Source organism: Nymphaea colorata, chromosome 11 (genome assembly GCF_008831285.2).
Source record: "Nymphaea colorata isolate Beijing-Zhang1983 chromosome 11, ASM883128v2, whole genome shotgun sequence".
In the NCBI taxonomy this organism is placed as follows: domain Eukaryota; kingdom Viridiplantae; phylum Streptophyta; class Magnoliopsida; order Nymphaeales; family Nymphaeaceae; genus Nymphaea; species Nymphaea colorata.
The window spans coordinates 13,370,421-13,390,458 of record NC_045148.1 but is presented as its reverse complement, the minus strand read 5'-3'; the positions used below and the strand labels follow the sequence as shown (position 1 = coordinate 13,390,458).

At 39.8% G+C, this 20,038-nt stretch overlaps 1 protein-coding gene across 3 annotated transcripts; it reads right to left on the bottom strand.

Moving 5' to 3' along the window:
* Positions 1-4,138: 4,138 nt before the first annotated feature.
* On the bottom strand, positions 4,139-19,735 carry LOC116264950 (mediator of RNA polymerase II transcription subunit 22a-like). 3 transcript variants are annotated; one of them, XM_031645423.2, is made up of 5 exons: positions 19,443-19,735; positions 19,054-19,136; positions 6,738-6,921; positions 4,682-4,747; positions 4,139-4,546 (listed from the first exon to the last, which is right to left on the bottom strand). In XM_031645423.2, exons 3-5 carry the CDS (start codon positions 6,912-6,914, stop codon positions 4,316-4,318), a joined length of 474 nt encoding a protein of 157 aa, XP_031501283.1. In that variant the 5' UTR covers positions 6,915-6,921; positions 19,054-19,136; positions 19,443-19,735; the 3' UTR covers positions 4,139-4,315. The 3 variants fall into 3 exon arrangements, with proteins under 3 accessions (XP_031501283.1, XP_031501282.1, XP_031501284.1); XM_031645422.2 differs by lacking the exon at positions 19,054-19,136 and having other exon boundaries at positions 19,443-19,725; XM_031645424.2 differs by lacking the exons at positions 19,054-19,136; positions 19,443-19,735 and adding an exon at positions 15,840-15,960.
* Positions 19,736-20,038: the final 303 nt, after the last annotated feature.

The following is a 20,038-nucleotide window of genomic DNA, read 5'->3' as shown; positions in this document are numbered from 1 at the left end:
ATTGTTCCTCACGCTGGTTGAGTAAAGGTGAAACGCAGCGTCCTCCTCCTACCGTTTCTCTTCGTTGATGGTTCATCCCCGTCGCAGCGAAGGTGGAGACTAAGAGCCATTGAAGCATCGGCTCTTGGGTAGACTGCCTTCCCCACGCTGGTGCAAAATGAGGGCAGAGGAAGCGGCGATTTTTAGGAGGGAAATGTCGGACGGTCGGTGGGCGGCGCCATAGGACCCGAGCGTTGGAGCTCGCGAGAGGAAGGCGCTCCTCTCTCTCTGGTTTGTTCCCCCCTTTGAACAAGGAGGAAGATCCACCGCCGGGCGAGGAAGGTGCTGTTGTGAAGAGAGAAAGCCAACGAGAAAAAGAAGAGGAGCTCCCTTACGAAGAGAGAGAAAACGCGGGTGAGAAATGAAGAAAACGAGTGGGTTTCGTTTTTATAACAAGACTCAAAAATTACAAAGCGGGTCCACCTCTTAAGCAGAATTCACGAAAAGGCTGTTAAAATTTTTAATCATTCATGCCGCAACGTTTTTGTTAAAAACATCTTCAAAAAAAGGGGTCCGCAAAAGTTATTTTCTATAAGAACCAAAGAACTCTTTCGAAATTGTGAATCAGTACCCTTTGAATTCTTAAAATTGTCAAAAGAGGGTTTTTATAAATTGGTTTGCAATTTCGATGGAAAAACCGTAATTTTATGTATTATTGCTCTGTGGTACCTTTTGTATTATTTAAATTTCAGGAATAGAGGTATTGAACCCCCTTGTTTTGAAATGGTGATTGTTGTGTTTAGTCTGGATGTGATATGCTCTATATTAGTGCACGTATTATCGATTTTGTTTTGGTGCCATTAAATTAAGATTTAAAATGGTTGAATTATTATGTTTGGGAAACCGAGCCTGAGGGCGGTTTCTGAGAGGGGTATTAGACAAGGTCTAGTAAGGAGAAACCCTCACTTTTGAAATTCGAAGGCGAAACGTGGGCTTTGTGCGATGGTTTATGCGAGTGCGAGCTTTCTGTTTTACCCAGTGTTTGGTTTCGTCCCGGGAGGTAGTGGTCACACTCCTCTGGCTGTACTGGAGGGCCCACAGGGTATTGGGCGGCACAAGGGCTCGGGATTCTGTTCTGTTTCTGTTTGGGAGCGAGACTCCTGGTCTCTCCACCCGGGTTCCTAGAGAGACCATGCTGCTGCAGCGGCGATCTGGGATATCTCAGGAGGCTTCACTTCAGGTGCCCTCGATCCGTTGGATCGCCTGGTGAAGAGATGTTCTGTTCTGCCCGTGAGTGCCCACGGGGATTTCTGTTGCTCGGCACGATGACCATGACATTGTCAGAGAACCACGGTTGGAAGCCTACGAAAATTTGGAGGTTGTGCACACCTCATTCTGTCTTTGGTGATATGATATGTGTTAAGTTTTAGAAAACCTATGGATTGTAGTTTATAAGGCCTTTTTGGAATCGTTATACGAAATTAAACATTATTTTGGGCCATGTTTCATTCATGGCTGGATTTTCTCATACTCAGAGGAATTCTGACCTTTCTTTCTATCTCTACAGGTAGTCCTTGATAGATTTTGGCTTTGGAGTGACGACATTGGTCTTGTGATGGACGGGCATTGGCATTCTGGACACTGCGTCGGTTTTGGGGACTTGTGTTTATTTTAGTTGTTTGGGTCCATATGTTTTATTTTAATACGGTGCATTTGTTTATGTTTTGGTCATGACTCAGTGTTGCTTCCGCTATGATTTATGTTAATAAAAAAAAAAAAAAAAAAAAAAAATTGTTGTCAAAAATTGGGTCGTGACATTTGGCTTCTTCTCATAGCCTTCCACAACAGTAGAGTGCCCCATCTCAAGCCACTGCTGCTTCTCTTTCTCCTTTGCAGCAAAGTTCTTCCACCTTGGGCCACATTATGAAGCCCGGGTTGGTGACGGGGGCAGAGCTAGAAATTGCTGGTCTAAGAGGCTTTAAAATTTTGAAGGTGCATTAACATGTAAATAAAGAAAATTACCCTAAGATACCAATATCAAAATAGGCATTTTTTGTTGAACTATTCATGCAATTGCCCACACCTGCCTCGGAATTTGGTTGGTGACTATATGAATTCAAGCGTGGGTTTCCATTATTTTTTGCAATTCATCAGCCGCTCCTTGAGCAGCTTTGGAATCCTCAACATCTCCTACCCTGGGCAACTTCGTGCAAGGACAGAACGAATCGCCTCCGCGAGAAACCCTGTGTCCTCCAACTATTGTTTGGGCGATGGACTGACAGGATGTGTATCGACCCATATAATTTGATTACACTATACAATGTGTTTCAAAGGATAAGGGCAGTATTTTTGAGTTGTCCTTTGTCCCCTTCACGATTTCTCCACCCAACTCAAAAGATCTCCTCTTCATTTCCTCCTCCATGGCTCCATCACAGTTCCTGTGTTCCGCATTTTTCCAAAGAACTTGAAGGATTATAACAAGTGGCTGAGCAAAAAATTTGGCTAAGGGGCACTAATACACATAGTAACCAAATTTTAGACCCTTCAAGTACATGGAAAAATGGCTGAAGAGCATTAGAGGAGGATCACCAAAACATAAACAAGCAAATTGTGTAGGTCCATGTGGGCAGCTGCCCAAACGAGCCGACACGGTATAGTGTAGAAGGAGACAGCGGGTACCTGCCTTTAGCTTTCTGTATATATGCAAGATATTTGGGTATATTTTGAAAAGAAATGAGGACAGAAAAGATGTAAAGTTGAATGTGGTTGTTAAGAAAAATCCTCCAAAATCTTCTTCTCACTTTTTTGTAACTAGCATATCCCCAAAAACAATGTAAGTAAAGCAAGAAAAATCTTTTCTAATTAATTTGGATTGTTTATTTTTCATCTTCAAATACCGCTTTCAACATAAAAATAACACGATAGAATTACCCTTTGGATTTCCAAATTATTGTAGCTAAATAGAATATGTTCAAACCATTTGGAATTAGCAAGGACATAGAAAAACGATATTTTATGAAGTTATTATTACTTCAAAAAAATTCATTACCATTTTGACATTTAAGTAAACATAACAGCAGTTAAAATTTTACAATAAATGTAAAAATTATACCAAACATGCCATGATACAAATATGATTTCCAAAATTGTTAATTAAGGAAATCAATTTTGATATACTTTTATAACGTTAACATAAAACAATTAAATCAAATGAGAATTTTCTGCTTTTTCTTGCATTAACGATTATGTTTACTCTATTTTTAGACAAACCATCTCATGGTCACTTGGAAATTGTATCTTTATATATATATATATATATTCAATGTAGAAAATAAATAGTGACAGAAAACAATGGAGGATATAATGTACCAGAAGTTATTTGGTAAAAAAAGGACACTTGAACATCCCATGAATCTGCCTCAAAGATTGCGACAGGTTTATGGAACAATAGCTCTATTGTTCTATAAACATGTCTCAATCTTTGAGACAGATTTACGAAACATTCACAAAGTATTCCTTATACCAAACAACCCTTAAAAGTAATTAAGGTACACACAGCAAAAATATTGACAGTGATACCGATGAGAATTATTGGCAGCGTACAAAAATTGTTAGTTCAACTGTGAGGAAACCTAACAACGTTGACGTGCATCGGCAAATGCATGTCACACATACCACAAAATATGAAGGTTTTTCATTCATCAAATACTTCAGAATATTTATTAGTTATTTTAAGGTCAAAAATGTAATTATCATCAAACACAAGCAGTATGAAGACCTGACAACACCGAATCCTGATGAAGAAGGGGTGGAAGATAAGAAAACATTAGCTTGTTTCCTTTGTTACGCAAGCTTGCTTTTGGAAATTGCTGAGGTCTTAATAATAAATTGTTGGGACTAATTAACCAGCTAATTAGCTTCATAGAGAGAGAGAGAGAGAGAGAGAGCATTTGCCCTTCAAGAAATGACTGACCATTCATTGATCCGATCCCAGCTGGCCGGCATTGGGATAAGCCTATCACTCATAAGGTATGGTCTTCTCCCTTCCTGGGATAACAAGCAGCAGTTATTAAATAAAAAAAATTAACAAATATAACAATTCTCTGGTCACCCATTGATGCTGGAAAAGGCTTCGGGATATACTAGTCAGTGCAAAGGGTTGCACAAAGGCTAAATTGCCTAACTCTTACATTCTAAATTTTACCAAGGGAAAAGGTTCATTCCGTTGACCTATTAGAAACACATGAGTGAATATTTGCGATCATTTGGTCGCTTACAATAACCTGACCTGAATACCAGAAAACAAGTGCTTTACAGGAAGTATCTTCAAGTATTATCAAGTCTGATCTGTCCTTACAACAGAAGAATAATAATGAGATTCAATTTCTTTCAAACTTGCAACCATTTGCTCACTAATCGTTGCCAACAGACGCTCAGTTTGTTCAGATTGTTGGCCTAATTCAAGCTTCCGTTGCTTGACATGGTCACTTAAAGATGCAAAGCCTGAGAAAATTGCCGTCTGCTTTAGTTCTGAAATCAATTTGAGCAGTGAATCAGCTGCTTGGACCTGCATACCAAGAAAGATCTCAAGCAATCAAAGAGTGTGCAATGTTGCTTATTGTTCTTTACACAGTAAAGAGCAACTGAGTAGACTTATAAAACCAGACCAAAATAAACACATTGAATAAATTCCTGGCATTACCACTCTAGCTGCACGGACCTCCATCTGGAATGCTTCCTGAGAATTTCGGTAGGGTGGGTCATTGACCTACAGGAAGATAAACTTCAGGTTCCACAAAACTCAAACAAGAACATAAGGGCTTCTAGCTTAAGAGAACTTCTACACAAAAAGATTCATGAGCTGGACATGCCAGCATTGGGAAGGATTTTAGAAAAGCTTTGCTGTCCATCTTAAATCGCTAAAGCTGCAGAAATGACAGAAACGGGAGCAGATTCATTAGAAACAAGATTTCCTTGTATAAAAGAATAATCAAGATATGGAACAACCAATACAATACATGTTTTTCACATACTGTTAAAGCATGCAGACAAAAAATACACCAAGAAACCTCATCACAATCAACTCTTATCCAAAAAAACAAGTCAATCAATGATAGAGTTTCTAACGTAATAACTAGCCCTTGAGGAAACCCAGAAGATGAATAACAGAATAAGGACTTCCTTTTGCTCTATGAAAGCCACAATCCCATTATATATCTGCTGATTTGGCATCCAAAGGTCCCGTCCAATGAGCATTAAGGTGCAACTAAACAAGGATGAATAAAGAAAGGCATAATTTTACAAACAATAGAGGAGAAATTTCAATTGTCTTTAATTTTTCTCAACCAAGACGTCTATCGGATGAGCCAGATAATTGGGCAACTATTGTTTTAGATGGTTGCATGCTTCTTCATTATTGCTAAGATTCCATTCAAAGATAGTCTAAGGTTATTTCAGATCTTGGAATCTAAGAACTGAGGATTTCACATCCATCATCCATAAAAAGATCTTTCACATTCATCATCCTTAAAAAGATCTTAGATCATCTGTTTCAAGGATCCATAGATTACATGGTTTTGTAATCATTACATCTTTGATCCCTGGAACTCAAGTCATAGTAAATTTGATTTTTTATTCTGTGTGGTCAAAGGCAATAGGAAAGCCTAGCCTAGGGGATTAGATGGTTCTAGGTGGTCCATAAACGTGCAAGCCAAAAAAAAAAGGAACATTCCTGATTGTTAAAATCATTATCAAACATGTATTTCCATCTAAAGAACATAATATACATGTCATATGTTAAACAAATCTCAGCACAAAGTAGACTAATCTTAGAAGAACAGAAGCAATGAAATTTGAACACTAGCATCATATATACACACTAAAATGTAAATGCATATGATAGAAAGGAACACGCATGATATTTAATTCATACTCCCACGATATACATGAAGGTTGAAGTCATACAGACATTCAACATGTCCACAATAACCATTAACTGTATGAACCCTACCAACTACTAACCATGAAAAATTTGACCAACTTGCCATATTAACATAGATCTAATAACTAAGATTATTGATTAACTAAACATGCCAAAAGCCCAAAGTCGAACCCAGTAAGAAAAAAGTTCAACCCTGAAAAAATAGGCCAATTAAGAGAGATGAAAAGAAGGGGGAAAAACAGAGATCAATGGATAAGGAAGAGGAGAGTGGGTGTGAGGTGGTTTGAGGGAAGAAGGAAGGGGGAAAGGGGAAAATATGGAAGGTAAATAGGGGGAAAAAAGAAAAATGGCGCTGTTGTAAGGAAGAATAACAAATAAAAAATAGAAGAGAATTTAAGAAGAGGAGTTGAGTGATTCATGAATTCACAAACAAAATCATCTTCTCATTGATTCCATCAAAAGAAAAGGAGAAGAGTCCAACAGAAAGACTAGAGATACATGGGCTTGTGTATACATGAGTAAATGTATTAAAGAATGACTAATAAAGGAACTTGGAAAGAACGTCCACAAAAATGCATGAGGCAATACTAGTACCACAAAAGATTAGACAAAGCATGCAAACAATCATAGGCCTTATGAGGACAAATTACAATTCTGAACCTGTTTATCTTAAAGCTAAAATAACAGGCACATTAGATTAAAAAAAAAAACAAAGCTATAGGAGGTTGAGAAACCATCAAAAAGTGGGCCAATCAGGTAGTTAGGAGAGTGCAAAAGACAGTAAACATTGTCAACATCATGAATCTGAGTGAATTACCCGAGCCACATTAACCAAAACACTGAAATTGTCAACAATATTAGCAATGTCTCCTTCCAAACGCTGAAGCAGATTTTTTTGCTTTTGAGCTGCTGCTACAGCAGCTGCTTGTGTAGGGCCTGCAGCAAGAACACCACCACCAATGCCTCCAAGACCCACTCCGCTTCCCTTGTTCATATTGAACCTAGACAAAAGTAAAAGCATGTTTCTTCATTACAAAATGGTGTGACAAGCATCACTAGCACTATTGAACTATAAATGTTACATCAACAAGAAGAAACAAAACAAATAAATATTGCCAACTAATTTGGCACTTAGGAAGGTTTTCCATTGTAGTTCATCAATGTTCACGTGAATTCTAACTCCCTTGGACCCATGGTTATATTTACACTTTACCTAACTTATGACTACATAGGTTGGAAGCTGAGATATACCTGAAGCATCACTATCCCCTTAAAGAATTACCATATTCTCTTCCAAATCTTGTCAAAGGCAAACAAGAAAAAAAGTCACAACAAAAAAACTGAAGCGAGATAGATGCACGTCTCATCATTGGATTTCCCTTTTCTTTTGACAGCTTATATTCCACACAACGTAATACATGTTTGATTTGGTTCACCAGACCAAAATGACAGCTGCTAAACTGGATGCCACCACATTTTAACCTTTTGGGCTTAATACAATGAAACTGAGAAGTTCAAATCAATCTTGCTCACTTCCTGGAGGTGGAGATAACTCATGCTTGTGTTACCTTGTACATCAATTCTATACAAAGACAGGTCCAAGTTTCTTCAACCCACCTCCAGCTCTGAGTTGATGCTGGCCTTGGCTGCTCTATGCCAAACCAGCCTGTCAACCTGGCGCTTTTGCAGGTTAAACTAGAGTCAGAATCTCCTTTATGCTAGGGACCTATGCACCTTCCCACTAAATGGTGCTGAAGTAAGAATGGTGCACATCCACATATATGTGAATAGACCCACGAAAGAGGCTTATAACAGCCAAAAGGAAGATAAAAAAAAAAAAAAAAAAAACTCCTTTATTTAGAGTCCTTCAATGTATCTATTAAATATTAATCAATATCACTGTATTGATGTGAATGGAAGTTGCAGCATGCTGAACCTGACCAGCCACATGAGCTGCATGAGCTATATCAGGCATGTAATGCAGAAGTACATAAGCAGCTTAAGTTGTCTATAGTATACTAAGTGGATTATCTACGAAGCACCATTTTACAATTCTGCCATTGGTTTAAATCAAAGTGGATCATCAATTTTCATGGATTCTTTCAATTCAAAGTGTTCAACTCTATTGTAATTTGATGGTTTAAAATAAGAATGTATAGCAAGCTGACAAGCACTACGTTTAGGTGAAAATGGATCGTCATAGCCAAACCTATTTGAAACACTAGATATTCTCACTCTTCTAAGAGTTGGATGTTGCTTTAAGTTTTTAAAATTTGATTCCTATGTTGATCATGAGCTTATAGGTGTAAAATTAAACTTCTTTACTATAAATAATAAGATTATTAAAAGCATTACATTGGGAATGGGTCTCCAAATTATTTTCACTCGTTCCATGCTCGCTATTTTCATCAATGTCGAAGCTAAAACACTATATTTAATTGTTTATGAGAAATACTATCATTTTCATAACTAGCGGGTAAATCAAATAGAAAAGAATATCAACAATCTCATTAACCATTTTGGAGCCCTCAGATCCACGCTCACTTTTAATAGAACTAAGATTTCTTCAAAGTTCAAACAAGTAGTTTATTGTTTTTGACATCAAAGGACTCAACCCTTTTGAGTTTCCAATAGCCAATTTAGACACAACGAATAGTTTTGGGGGATAATTTATCTCGATCAGCTAAACATATCATTTATATTCAAAATTCCAAGTCCTTGGTAATTGTTCATACTTAAAAAGGAGTAATATGTGATGGGATTTCTGAAACTTGAAAGCATTTCATCAATAAAGTACATTAACCCAACATTGTTAAAAACCTTCCTGAAATAGGACAAGTTAAAATAGTTTCATTTATGTGCATATATGTTATTTTGAATAATCCATTTTCTTGATGAATTCTGAAACAAGACTATTGGTATACAATTCTAATAGTTTCTAGATAATTTTTGAACTCATGTGTGTGTGTGTGTGTGTGTGAGAGAGAGAGAGAGAGAGAGAGAGAGAGAGACAAAGAGAGAGAGAGAGAGAGAGAGAGAGAGACAAAGAGAGAGAGAGAGAGAGAGAACCACTTCATTTATTGTCATATTAAACTAATGATCAATTAATGAAGCCTGTGTTTTTTGCATTCCATTTAGGCATTTGGGGTCATGCTTCGGTCATGTTGAAAGGAAGACTTGTATGTCAGCTTCAGGAGGCGGGAGAGGGGGAAGGATCATCAAAAACCGTCACTACAACCTAACTGTTGACTTCGAAATTCCTGAAGTCAAGACATTTTTCGTCAGAGCTATCCTGGACACTGGTGCAACCACCTGTTGCATTGACCAGAACTCAGTCCCAAAGGAAGTCCTGGAAGATAATACCTTCACCGTCTAGTTTACAGGCGTGAACTCTAAACAAAGTGCCAACAAAAAACTGAGATATGGGAAGATGACGATAGGGGAAAACCAGTTCAAAATCCCCTACACTTATGCTTTCTCAATGCACCTAGGAGGAGAAATCCAGATGATTATCGGGTGCAACTTCATCAGAGCCATGCAAGGAGGACTAAGAATTGAAGGTGATGTTATTACTTTTTATAAAAACGTCACCGTTATTAACACTCAACAACAAGCCATCATCTCTTCCTTCACCGAAGAGATTGATGATCTGGAGTATATTCTACTCCAGGAGGCAGTCCTATACACAGCAGGACCAACGTCTCAGCATTTTAAGACCAAATTCCAGCCCATCATGGAAAAATTAAAGGAGGCTGGATATATTGAAGATGATCCCTTCAAACACTGGTCAAAAAACAAGGTTATCTGCAAGATCACCTTAAAGAATCCAGACTTCATCATTGAGGATAGGCCGCTGAAGCATGTGACACCTCAAATGAAAGAATCATTTGAAGGACAAATCTCATCATTGCTGAAACTTGGAGTAATCAGACCATCACAAAGCCAGCACCGCACAACGGCCATCATTGTCTATTCTGGAACAACTCAAGACCCTAAGACAGGAGAAGTCAAAAGGGGGAAGGAAAGGCTGGTCTTCAACTACAAATGCCTCAATGACAACACGGAACTCGCTGCCAGGTATTAATACCATTATCAGAAAAGTTTCCGGCAGCAAAATATACCAAAATTTGATCTGAAAAGCGGATTCCGTCAAGTAATCATGGATCCTGAGTCGATACCCCTAACGGCATTCTGGGTACCACAAGGGCTTTTCGAATGGCTCGCCATGCCATTTGGATTGAAGAATGCCCCTGCAATCTTTCAATGAAAGATGGACAATTGCTTCAAAGGAACGGAAGACTTCATCGCCGTCTACATAGACGACATACTAGTCTTCTCATATTCAAAGGATGCACATGCGAAGCACTTACGTATACTACTGGAAAGATGCAGAACAAATGGGCTAATTTTTAGCCCAACAAGATGACGTTTGGGCAGAGACAGATAGAGTTCCTCGGAGCCATCATTGGCAATGGAGAAATACGACTACAGCCCAACATCATAAAAAAGATCGTAGAAAAACAGGATGCAGACCTAACAAGCAAATCCGGACTACGATCATGGTTAGGGATACTCAACTACGCCATGAACTTCATCCCTAACCTTGGCAGACTCCTGGCACCCCTGTACGGCAAACGGACTACGATCATGGTTAGGGATACTCAACTACACCAGGAACTTCATCCCTAACCTTGGCAGACTCCTGGGACCCGTATACGGCAAAACAAGCCCTACAGGAGAAAAGAGGCTTAACCAAAAGGATTGGATGTTTGGCAACAAGTCTGAGGTAGTCATTCATATATTGAATGATGTATTTCACATTGCTGCAGGATAATTTTTCTAGATCACGATACGCCTGATCTTGGATTACTGTGGATCCTTGCGTTGGGTCTTCTAAAGAGAAGACTATGCGCATCTGTGATAGAATGTTTTGCGTGCCTTCCCTGCCGTCGGCAGTGGCAATGAGAGCTTCGTACTCGGCCTGATATTGCATCCTCTATTGAATCCATATTAATTTCTCGATTTCTCCGAGTAGGTTCTCCATAAATTCGACCTTGTCCTTGGCGTCTGAGAATCCTTTCTCTGAAACCAAATTTTTGGTTATGGATTCCCATCTCGAGAAGACATCATGGAATAGGCCTATTTGCTTTGGAATGACGAAGATCGCCCCTGTTGCTTGAGCTGCTGTGGGCAAGTTCCACATTTCGTCGTTCATGCCTCCTTTAAATTTTATGCGGCTACTGGAGGGGAAATCCACCTCTGGTTTGATGGGGGGATTTCTTCCTGTTGCAGGGGCGTACCTTGGCATACTCATAGAGATGTCTGCTGGAGGGTTATATAGGGACTGTGTTGTTGTGGTTCCTGATGTTGCTGATGCGATGATTGATGATAATTCATTCCTTCGAGGATATTCGTACTCGTCGAGTATGAAGATCTTCTCTTGTTCGCCGGAAGACCAAGGATTAAGGAATTCTTCTGAATCATCATCGTAGGTGTCGTATTTCGACACCTGTTCTGCTTCCTTTTTTATGGTCAGATATTGATAATAGGCCATTTCGTCCTCTTCTTCAACGCCTTCGCTGAGGAGGGCCAGTATAGTATGCTCCGTAATCTGTGATTCATCATCGCTTTCAGGAGCAGGTTGGTATTCGGTGAACCGAATAGATATGCGTCTGTCGATCAGATTTGTTGACTCTGTTGGTTGCATAGGGGTGGACGGTGTTGAGGGCCGGATAATCCAGTTGAGGCCTTGTATAGCTTGAATGTTTAGCCTCCTTCCAGGGATGGTTGTTACACCATGGCTGGCCAAATAATCAGTGACATGATTTATTTGGTATGCAAACGCCATATTTGGTGTGTTAGATAGTCTGCCAATTAATCCTCTTGTAAGGATTAAGTTTGCTTCTCCATTCCGCCAATTGGTGTATCTCCTAGTTTGGATGGAGATTTGGAAGTGGCGGTAGAAGTCTCCTATTGTCAAGATCGTGTCTGGGATGATGAAAATAATTTGGTTCCCCCGGGACAGATCTACCTCCATGGTGGCGAATATTGATTGGTCATTCTGCCACCTGTTGTCACGGAAGATGACTAAGGCCTGTGTGCCTTCGTCCCTTTTGTGCAAAATTTGTAGTCGAACCTGTACCAGTCCGACATGAATGAACCAAAAATTGCTTCTGTATAGTGCCTGGTAGCTTTCCGTTTGGATGAATGGTCGGTCCACTTGTTGATCATCAAGGCAAGAGATCGCTTTCTCAGATAGGTGTTGATAAACACGATGTTGATTCGTGTTGCTGCGTGCTAAGTATAGTACCTCTGCTGGTACCATATTTGCTCGTTCGCGCAAGGATCTCCTTAGCTGCTGCTCAGGTTGCAGCTGTTCTTCGAGAACCTCTCGGTGGTTACGCCGGATAAGGGCTCTGGAGATTGTAACGTCTTCTTTGGCCGTTGTTATAATCTCTGATTTGATCCTTAAATTCAGGCTGAGAAGTTGAAGCCTAAGTTTGAAATGAACTAACTGACGGTCGTCGATCCATCTTTGATTCACTTTTTCTCGTCTTTGAGGATAGAATAGGGATCTGTAACGACGTGCAGTTTTTCTTTCTTTTTGACTGGTTTGCCGATGGAAAGATTCTTAAACTTCTTTCCGAGTTCGTCTATCAGGGAGTCTGATAGGGTGCCTTTTATTGTGGTTGCGGTTTTGATCTGAGAAGAAAGTTCCGCAAGCTTTGCTGCAAGCTTATTTGGTTGTCGATTACTTGAGTAACCAACTGAATCAGCGTATTGTTTTGCTTGATTGTGTCTTGACTTCAGGATTTTCGAAGTCAACAGTTAGGTTGTAGAGACGGTTTCTGATGATCCTTCCCCCTCTCCCGCCTCCTGAAGCTGTGTGTACAGCTTCTGTTTTTAGGAGGAAGCACTCATTGTCTTCGTCTGAGAGGAATGTGCAGACACGGGATGAAGGTAGTATAAAAGAAGAACAAGGAATATTATTGGAAAGAGGAGACGATGCTCCAAACTTTCGAACAAGTAAAATAGCCTAAAGAAGAGTAGAACCTTTGGGAACTCCAAGATGGTTTACACCTTCGACTTAAGTCCCTTATATAGAGTGCGGGACTCCTACTCCACGCCATGAAGACGCGTGACAAGATAAGATTGAGTACAATAATTGAGGACGAGTGGCGGAGGCGCCGACGCATCCAGACAAAAGAAAACGCGTTGCTTAAAGCAGACGCGTTAGTACAATAATTGAGGGTGCGTGGCATAGATGCCGACGCATCTCGACACTTGCTACTAGAGGACAAAGATGAATGATGTGACTGATGCGTCATTGCTTACGTCAGTCAGGGTCCGCTTCAAATCTTAATCCTTTTGACTGATGTCACCGTTCTAATGATGTATTGGGAGAGAACCTTGCATTTGTCAAGTGCTATTCTCATGCTTTCTCTGATATAAGCCCAGTAATTGTCAGATGTTGCAATCTTGGTACAGATCGTGTAGTCAAAGACTTTTGTTAAAGACCCAGATCCCAGAGGCCATAGGTAAGCCCTCACAAAAGATCATAGGTTGAGCACAAGTTTTTGAAGGACACTAAACCCCAAAACCTAAACTGTCAATAGTCAAGATTGAGGAAACTCAAATCATTCTCTCTGCTCTTGCCGATATTGTTGGATATGTTTTTTTCAAAATTCATACCGAAGTATTTCATACCATTAGAAACCAATTTGAATCCAATATAATGATGTTAAGATTTGATTTGTGCCCCCATGATTCATGGGGATTTCCTCCACTATCACCCACCAGACGAACTCACCAGGCGTGTGATCTCACAGCACGTGCCCTGGTGCAATGGACAGGGGCACATGCTGTGAGAGGCCATAAGAACACACACACATAACTAAAACTCTTATTTGCAGAAACACATGCTTCATTGTTGGTCCAATATGACAATACGTGAAGTTGTTCAAAGAAGTTTACAATCAAAACATTGTTTGCAAGTTTTTGCCTTATTAATTTGAATGTATCAGGTTTGTCAAAATAATGTAATTTTTCATACAAAAACTGATCAGTACAATATCTAGAATTTACAGTGTCATAGATGAAGAAATGGTAAGTGGCAACTCGTATTGGGAAAGTGCAAATCAAGCCAATAGTGTGCTCCTCTCCTGGAGGGCCAGAGGCAGTAAAATAGCAATACAAGGAACTCCAAATTAATGACCATGAATCAGCTAACCTTGGAGACACGTAATCAGAAAATCCCCACCATACAATCATCAGCAGCTTCTTGATATGGTAAAATTAGAATAATAGCAGGTGCCACAACATTTTGAGTAATCAATTTGTTAAATCACGAATAAAAAGACACGTTGATCTATCAAATGACACTTTTATGAGATAAATGAAACAATTTAATAATTAATGTTGGACAATGACTGGAATGACGAACAAGTGCCTCCAGCCTTCCGCAACCAACAGCAAACACACAACTACCAAAAGGATGATTACTATAAAGCTTGATATGTTAATCTTCCAACTGCTTTATGTTGCAAACCAATGCATAATTCCAGATTCTCACAGAAAATTAGATGTTGCACCAACATTGTGAGCAATGAAAAAGGATACTCCATTTGTTAGCAACATGAACTTGCTTATTCAATCTAACATCTGCCATAATGTCAAATACAGTATCTACTGTTCATTGTCAAAAATATCATTAATGGGTTTTAAGCAAAAAGGTTTTTCTAGGGTACTTTTTAGCAAAGCAGAAAATCTGAGAGAAAAAATTGGGCATGTAGGATATAACTGAGCGGGGTGCAGGTGCGGGTGCCGGAGCAGCACATGTCAAAAAGTTGAGGTGCGGAGGTGCGGCGAGGGTATTTATTATTATTATTAATTTATTATTATAATATATGTAATATATATGCCAAAAATTGTCTATAAACCACAAAATTATCAAATAACAAAATCAAAATTGCAACTTACAAATCATGATATCATTATCAATCATCAATTCAACAAGAAATATACTCCAGTTTTGAGTTCATAGTTCATACTTCATCCATCATCAATGAGAGTGGCGTTCAAGTTCTACAAATGCACATGCACTTGAATAACAGAAACGAGATTCTCTTGGACCATTTGACATGAGGTGGAAGACAAAATGGATCTCTAGCATTATGCAACTGAATTGGATTGTCTGTTTTTTCAGTTTCTTCAAGAAAAGGTGGCCCATGCCACTGCAGAGTCATACTTCATAGGTCATTATGGGTATATCGCAAGATAACTTCACTCATGTTATTGCAGTCACTAAGCATGTATTTGAAGGCATACAATTTCAAGTTAAATAAAAAAGGCATTTATTGAAAAAAGAATTCATTTAGGTAGAATGTAGTAAATGTGGGATATAAATGAAAAGTTCTAACACATAAACCAACGTTCTCTTGAAAACTGAATTAGCAGAGACAAAAGCACCTAGTGGCATGCCGGCACATAATCAGCAATGAGGCAGCCATATATCACAGCCAATGTAAGCCATTATTAAAAATTTATTATGAAAAACATGTTCATAAAATGTCAAACTAACAAACGGGAACCTGTTCATGCCAAGTACATCGAAGTAGTATTAAAAGGAAAAGAAGAGAATAGAAGAGTAAAACAAAAAAACACAAACAGACATTTCATCAAACAAGTTGAGGGCTTATACGGTTACACCTCAAAATGAGCTGCAGGCTGCATTTGTCACACAGTTGCTAAGTATGACCAGCAGTAACCAAGTACCTACTGTACCGCAATTTGATCAAAGGAAATAAGAGAAGATTTTATTGCATCTGATAAAGTTCTGCTCGAAGGTCCATTGTTTCGACCTCAGAGAAACGTTCAAGTGTACAAAAAGGAAATCAAAATTTCTATGAAATGAAGCTACCCAGGGTTCCCAATTTTTCCCACGATGCTCAACAGAGGATGCCGGACAGAGCAGCGGATGCAGGACGGAGAGGATGCCGCCGGTGGAGGTAGAAGACAGAGAGAGAGCAGCGAACGCCCGATGGACAGGATGCCGCTGGTGGAGGTAGAAGACAGAGAGACAGCAGCGGATGCCGGACGGAGAGGATGCCGCCGGTGGAGGTAGAAGACGGAGTGAGAGCAGCGGACGCTCGACAGAAGAGGATGCTGCCACTGGAAGTAGAAGATGAAGAGGGAGCAGCGAACAGAGAGAGAAGTGGTAACGGCAGGAGCCTTATGGCCTGTTTGGTTGGAAGGAAAGGGAGGGAAAGGGAGGGATTAAGCAATCCCTCCTGTGTTTGGTTGGCTAATTATAAAGGAGGGAAATGGAGGAAAAGAGAGAAAAGTCTGTTTGGATGGGAGGGGAGGGAAAGGAAAGGAAATGATTGTATAGTGTAAATCTAATCCCTTCCAAATCGGACGGATTGGGAGGGAAAGGAAAGAGAGTAAGTGCAAAAGTGTTGACTGCCCACAATACCCCTCCACGTTTTTTTTTCTCCCTGCCTCCCAACCTTTTGACTATTGAGAGTATTATTATAAATTGTATCGTTTCCTTTCTATTCCATTCACTTTTATCCAAACAAGCTTTATAATCACCTCTTTCCATTTCATTCCCTTCCCTTCCCTTTCTCTTCTCCCCTTTTCTTTCCTTTCCCTCCATCCCTTTCCCTCCAACCAAACAGGGCGTTAAATCAAGTTTTACATAAATAAAAGTTAACAAAAAAAAAAAACCAACAAATGGATTAAAATGTTCGTAACCCGATTTGAGTGCACCTGACTCGCGTTCAGATTTGACCGCGCCCGATATATAAGGGTGTGAATCCTGGTCGCACTCGTACCGCACCCAGGTCAGGCGCGTTAACAAAAAAACAGCACCCATATAACTTAGCCCAAAGGATCCTAGAAAAACCTTGCAGCTAGAAAATAAATGGAAAGCCAACGAAAAAACAGAAAAATAAAAATATAAAAATGATGTTTTAGTAATGATAGAAATGAAGATGAATAATTGCACTTAGTTTTTGAACTTTAAAGAAAAAATGATGTAAAAAAAAAAAGAAAATAAGACATAAAAGTGCAGAAAACATGAAAAATTCGTTTTGGAGTTTTTTTTTTAAAAAAAGGGGGGAAAAGATAGTTTCTTTTCATTATTTTCAACATTTTTATCAGTTTTTTTTTTTTAATACAGGTTTTCTGTGACAACAACACTGTTAATACAACCCAACCTCCCATCCCAATAAAAAAAAAACCTTCTTCTTTTTTATTCTTATATTATTTTTGTGCTTTGTATGCATTCCTTGTATTTTTATTCCAAAACACAAACACACAGATATATACATATCACTGAAAAGATGCCATATGGTTCTGGACTCATATCCAAATCCAATGTATTCTAATATAAGGGCGTGTGTTCCTGACATCTGCAGAGGCACACTTGTAATGTTATTTGTTTATTATTGTGTTTTGGTCATCTAAAATCATTAAGATTTTAGTACAGAATTAGGGCATACATAAACAATTTTGAGGCTGCCCTCTTGATGCTGGACATTCCATTACCCTTCCCCCACTCACCCCCGAACCCAAACCAAAACACTACCTGGTACCTTATTTCCATCCTTCATTTTCTTGGTAGCCTCTGGTCCTCTACTCATTGAAGCTTCCAACAAATAGCATGTCAGCTGGTGAAAGCTGAACTATCAGCTAGAGAGGTCCTCCTTTGATGTGCATTAGAGGATCTGTTTTTTCCCATTCATTTGTATGCTTCTTTGAAGGTTTTAGTACAATAACACGACTGTGCAGTGCTTTGATGACCTCGGTGTGAGCTGTTCTCATAAGCCTTTACGTTTCACCTTCGTGAGTTGTGGAGAGCTATTATCAGTTCATTACATCTACGTGTGGATCTATCTGTTTATTATACACTTCCAGTCTTCCACCATTGACACTGCCCCTCTGAAATTGTTTGATAAAACAATTAACAACTTAAAAAAATCAAGATATATATCACTCTGCTTGTTTGGCAAGGGGCTGATATTAATAATGCTGCTTCCCTGCTACATGGCTCTTCAGATATCAACCTGACCCACAGTAAGAAACTGAACCTAGCTGCTTGGTTCTCCACCGAGGCTAGAGGAATTGGCTTAATGCCTCTAAATTTAAGGAGGTCTATAATTCAACACCGAGGTGCTTCCCAAGGCCAAAGCAATAGGGAGGCTTTCCTGTCAGGCAAGAGAAAAAGAAGTGTACAGGGACCAAGGGCATGATTATGCTGGATAGTTTATATCAGTTCAGCCATCACCAATTCATATGGTAGAATTAGCACCTGAAATTCTATCTTAATGGTTGAGAACAAGAGATAGGAAAAGGAAGCAACGAAAACGGTTGCTTATGATGAGAAGAAGATATGTTATCAATACAAGATAACTATAGAATATACAAGAAAGTGAATTACCACATGTGACAATCAAATTGTTTGATTGTATATATGTTTATTTAAATAGAGATTGGTTGTTTAAGACAGTGGAAGAAGAAAAAGACAATTCGAGATGATAACATCTTCGTATCTGCAAGTGATACTGTTTTGCTGCCAAATGGAGATTAGTCAGTTTCAGACTTTCAGTCACACCCACCATAATAGGCCAAACATAAGATTGGCTCATTATAATAATTCTGCACCATTGGACTGAGCCAATCAGCTTGTGCGCCATGAACATGACCGAAGAAAGCCATAATTCAAATGTGCTTGGTTGTGCAATAGCGTACATTTCTTGCATCATAGCCATGTATCAAGGGAACTATCAACCTGCAAGTCATCATTTAGTCGTTTTCCTTCTAACAACAATCATGCTTTGCCATCTATAACACCAAGAAGAAAAAACAAATGTACAAGAGCAAAAACCAAATTATAACATAATGGGCTGAAAAAAGAAGGAAATCGCTAGGTCGGAGGTCAGTGCATTGGTCAAGCGGAGAGGAACTTGTAAATAAAGAGCTTGGTTTTTAGAGGGCCAAGGTCTAGACTATCAACCCCAAATGCTTCACATCTAGACTATGAAGTATGAACAAAATCGTTATCTCTGAGAATGACAATGTCTTGGCATCAGAAGCAACAGAGAAGGGTGTGCCAGCTGTTTCTCCATTACCATTTTCAGTATCTTCTGGGACAGTTGAAGAGAATTATCACGGGAACAAGAAGAACGTGATCCAACTTAGAGGAAAATCGCTGCTGCAAGAGCAAGCAATAAATCAGACCAACTAATGCTCTTCCTTTTTTCAGTCATACATAACAACCACAGATGCAGGCAAATAACTCAAAATGAAGTCATCTCCTCAACCAGTAGATTGATTCAATTTGTTCTTAAGCAGCCTCAAACTTGTGAGAGAGAGACTGAAAGACGAGTAAGAAAGAAAGTGCAAAAGTGCGGCCTGGATGCACGATACAGGGAGAAAGAGAGAGATGCAAGCGATGGGAGACAAGGAGCATCTGCCAGAGAAAAGAGGAAACGCGAGACCTAGAGAGAACCATGCATACCTGATGCTATTCGACGGACGTGGCCCGGTCACCGGTTGACACCTGATCACTGGACCGACACCTAGTCACCGGCCGACGGTCTGGTCACCGCCCAAAGCACCGCCGGAGAGAAATCGACAGAGGGATGGATCGGGCAGTTGAGAGGGATGCACCGCGGGGTCGCAGGGTTGGGAAGCGGGACGCACCGCCGTAGATGCTGTGTCAAGCGCAGGAGGAGGAGAGAGGGAGAGAAGGAATGCGGCGGAAGGAGAGGGCCCCGAACCCCGCGGAACATGGACCCCTTTTAAACGCCGTGTCTCACTGTTCTGTCCGCTAAGCCAGTTCCTTGTCCGACACTTGCTTCGGATTTCAGGCTTTCAGCTAAAGGTAACGCGTTTGTTCCGTCCCAACAGTCTGTTATTCGAATTTCGCGCACTCCTGTCCGTCGTTTGATACGTTTTGTTTGCGAGTTCTGAGTTGAGACGTGAATTGTGAATGACGGAGCCAACTCAATAGATGATGTCATTGTGCGGTACAAGTCAAAATGGACACAATTGTTGATAGCGCGTGAAGGCACCAAGATCTTCGGGGTTTTACTGTTTTCTATTTTGTTTCTG

Excerpts from the sequence above, each read along its gene's own strand:
- LOC116264950 (XM_031645423.2), bottom strand. The coding sequence starts at position 6,914 with ATGAACAAGGGAAGCGGAGTGGGTCTTGGAGGCATTGGTGGTGGTGTT. Across the intron at positions 4,748-6,737 it reads TTTTGGTTAATGTGGCTCGG|GTCAATGACCCACCCTACCG; the intron begins GTAATTCACTCA and ends ATCTTCCTGTAG. Across the intron at positions 4,547-4,681 it reads AGGTCCGTGCAGCTAGAGTG|GTCCAAGCAGCTGATTCACT; the intron begins GTAATGCCAGGA and ends CTTGGTATGCAG.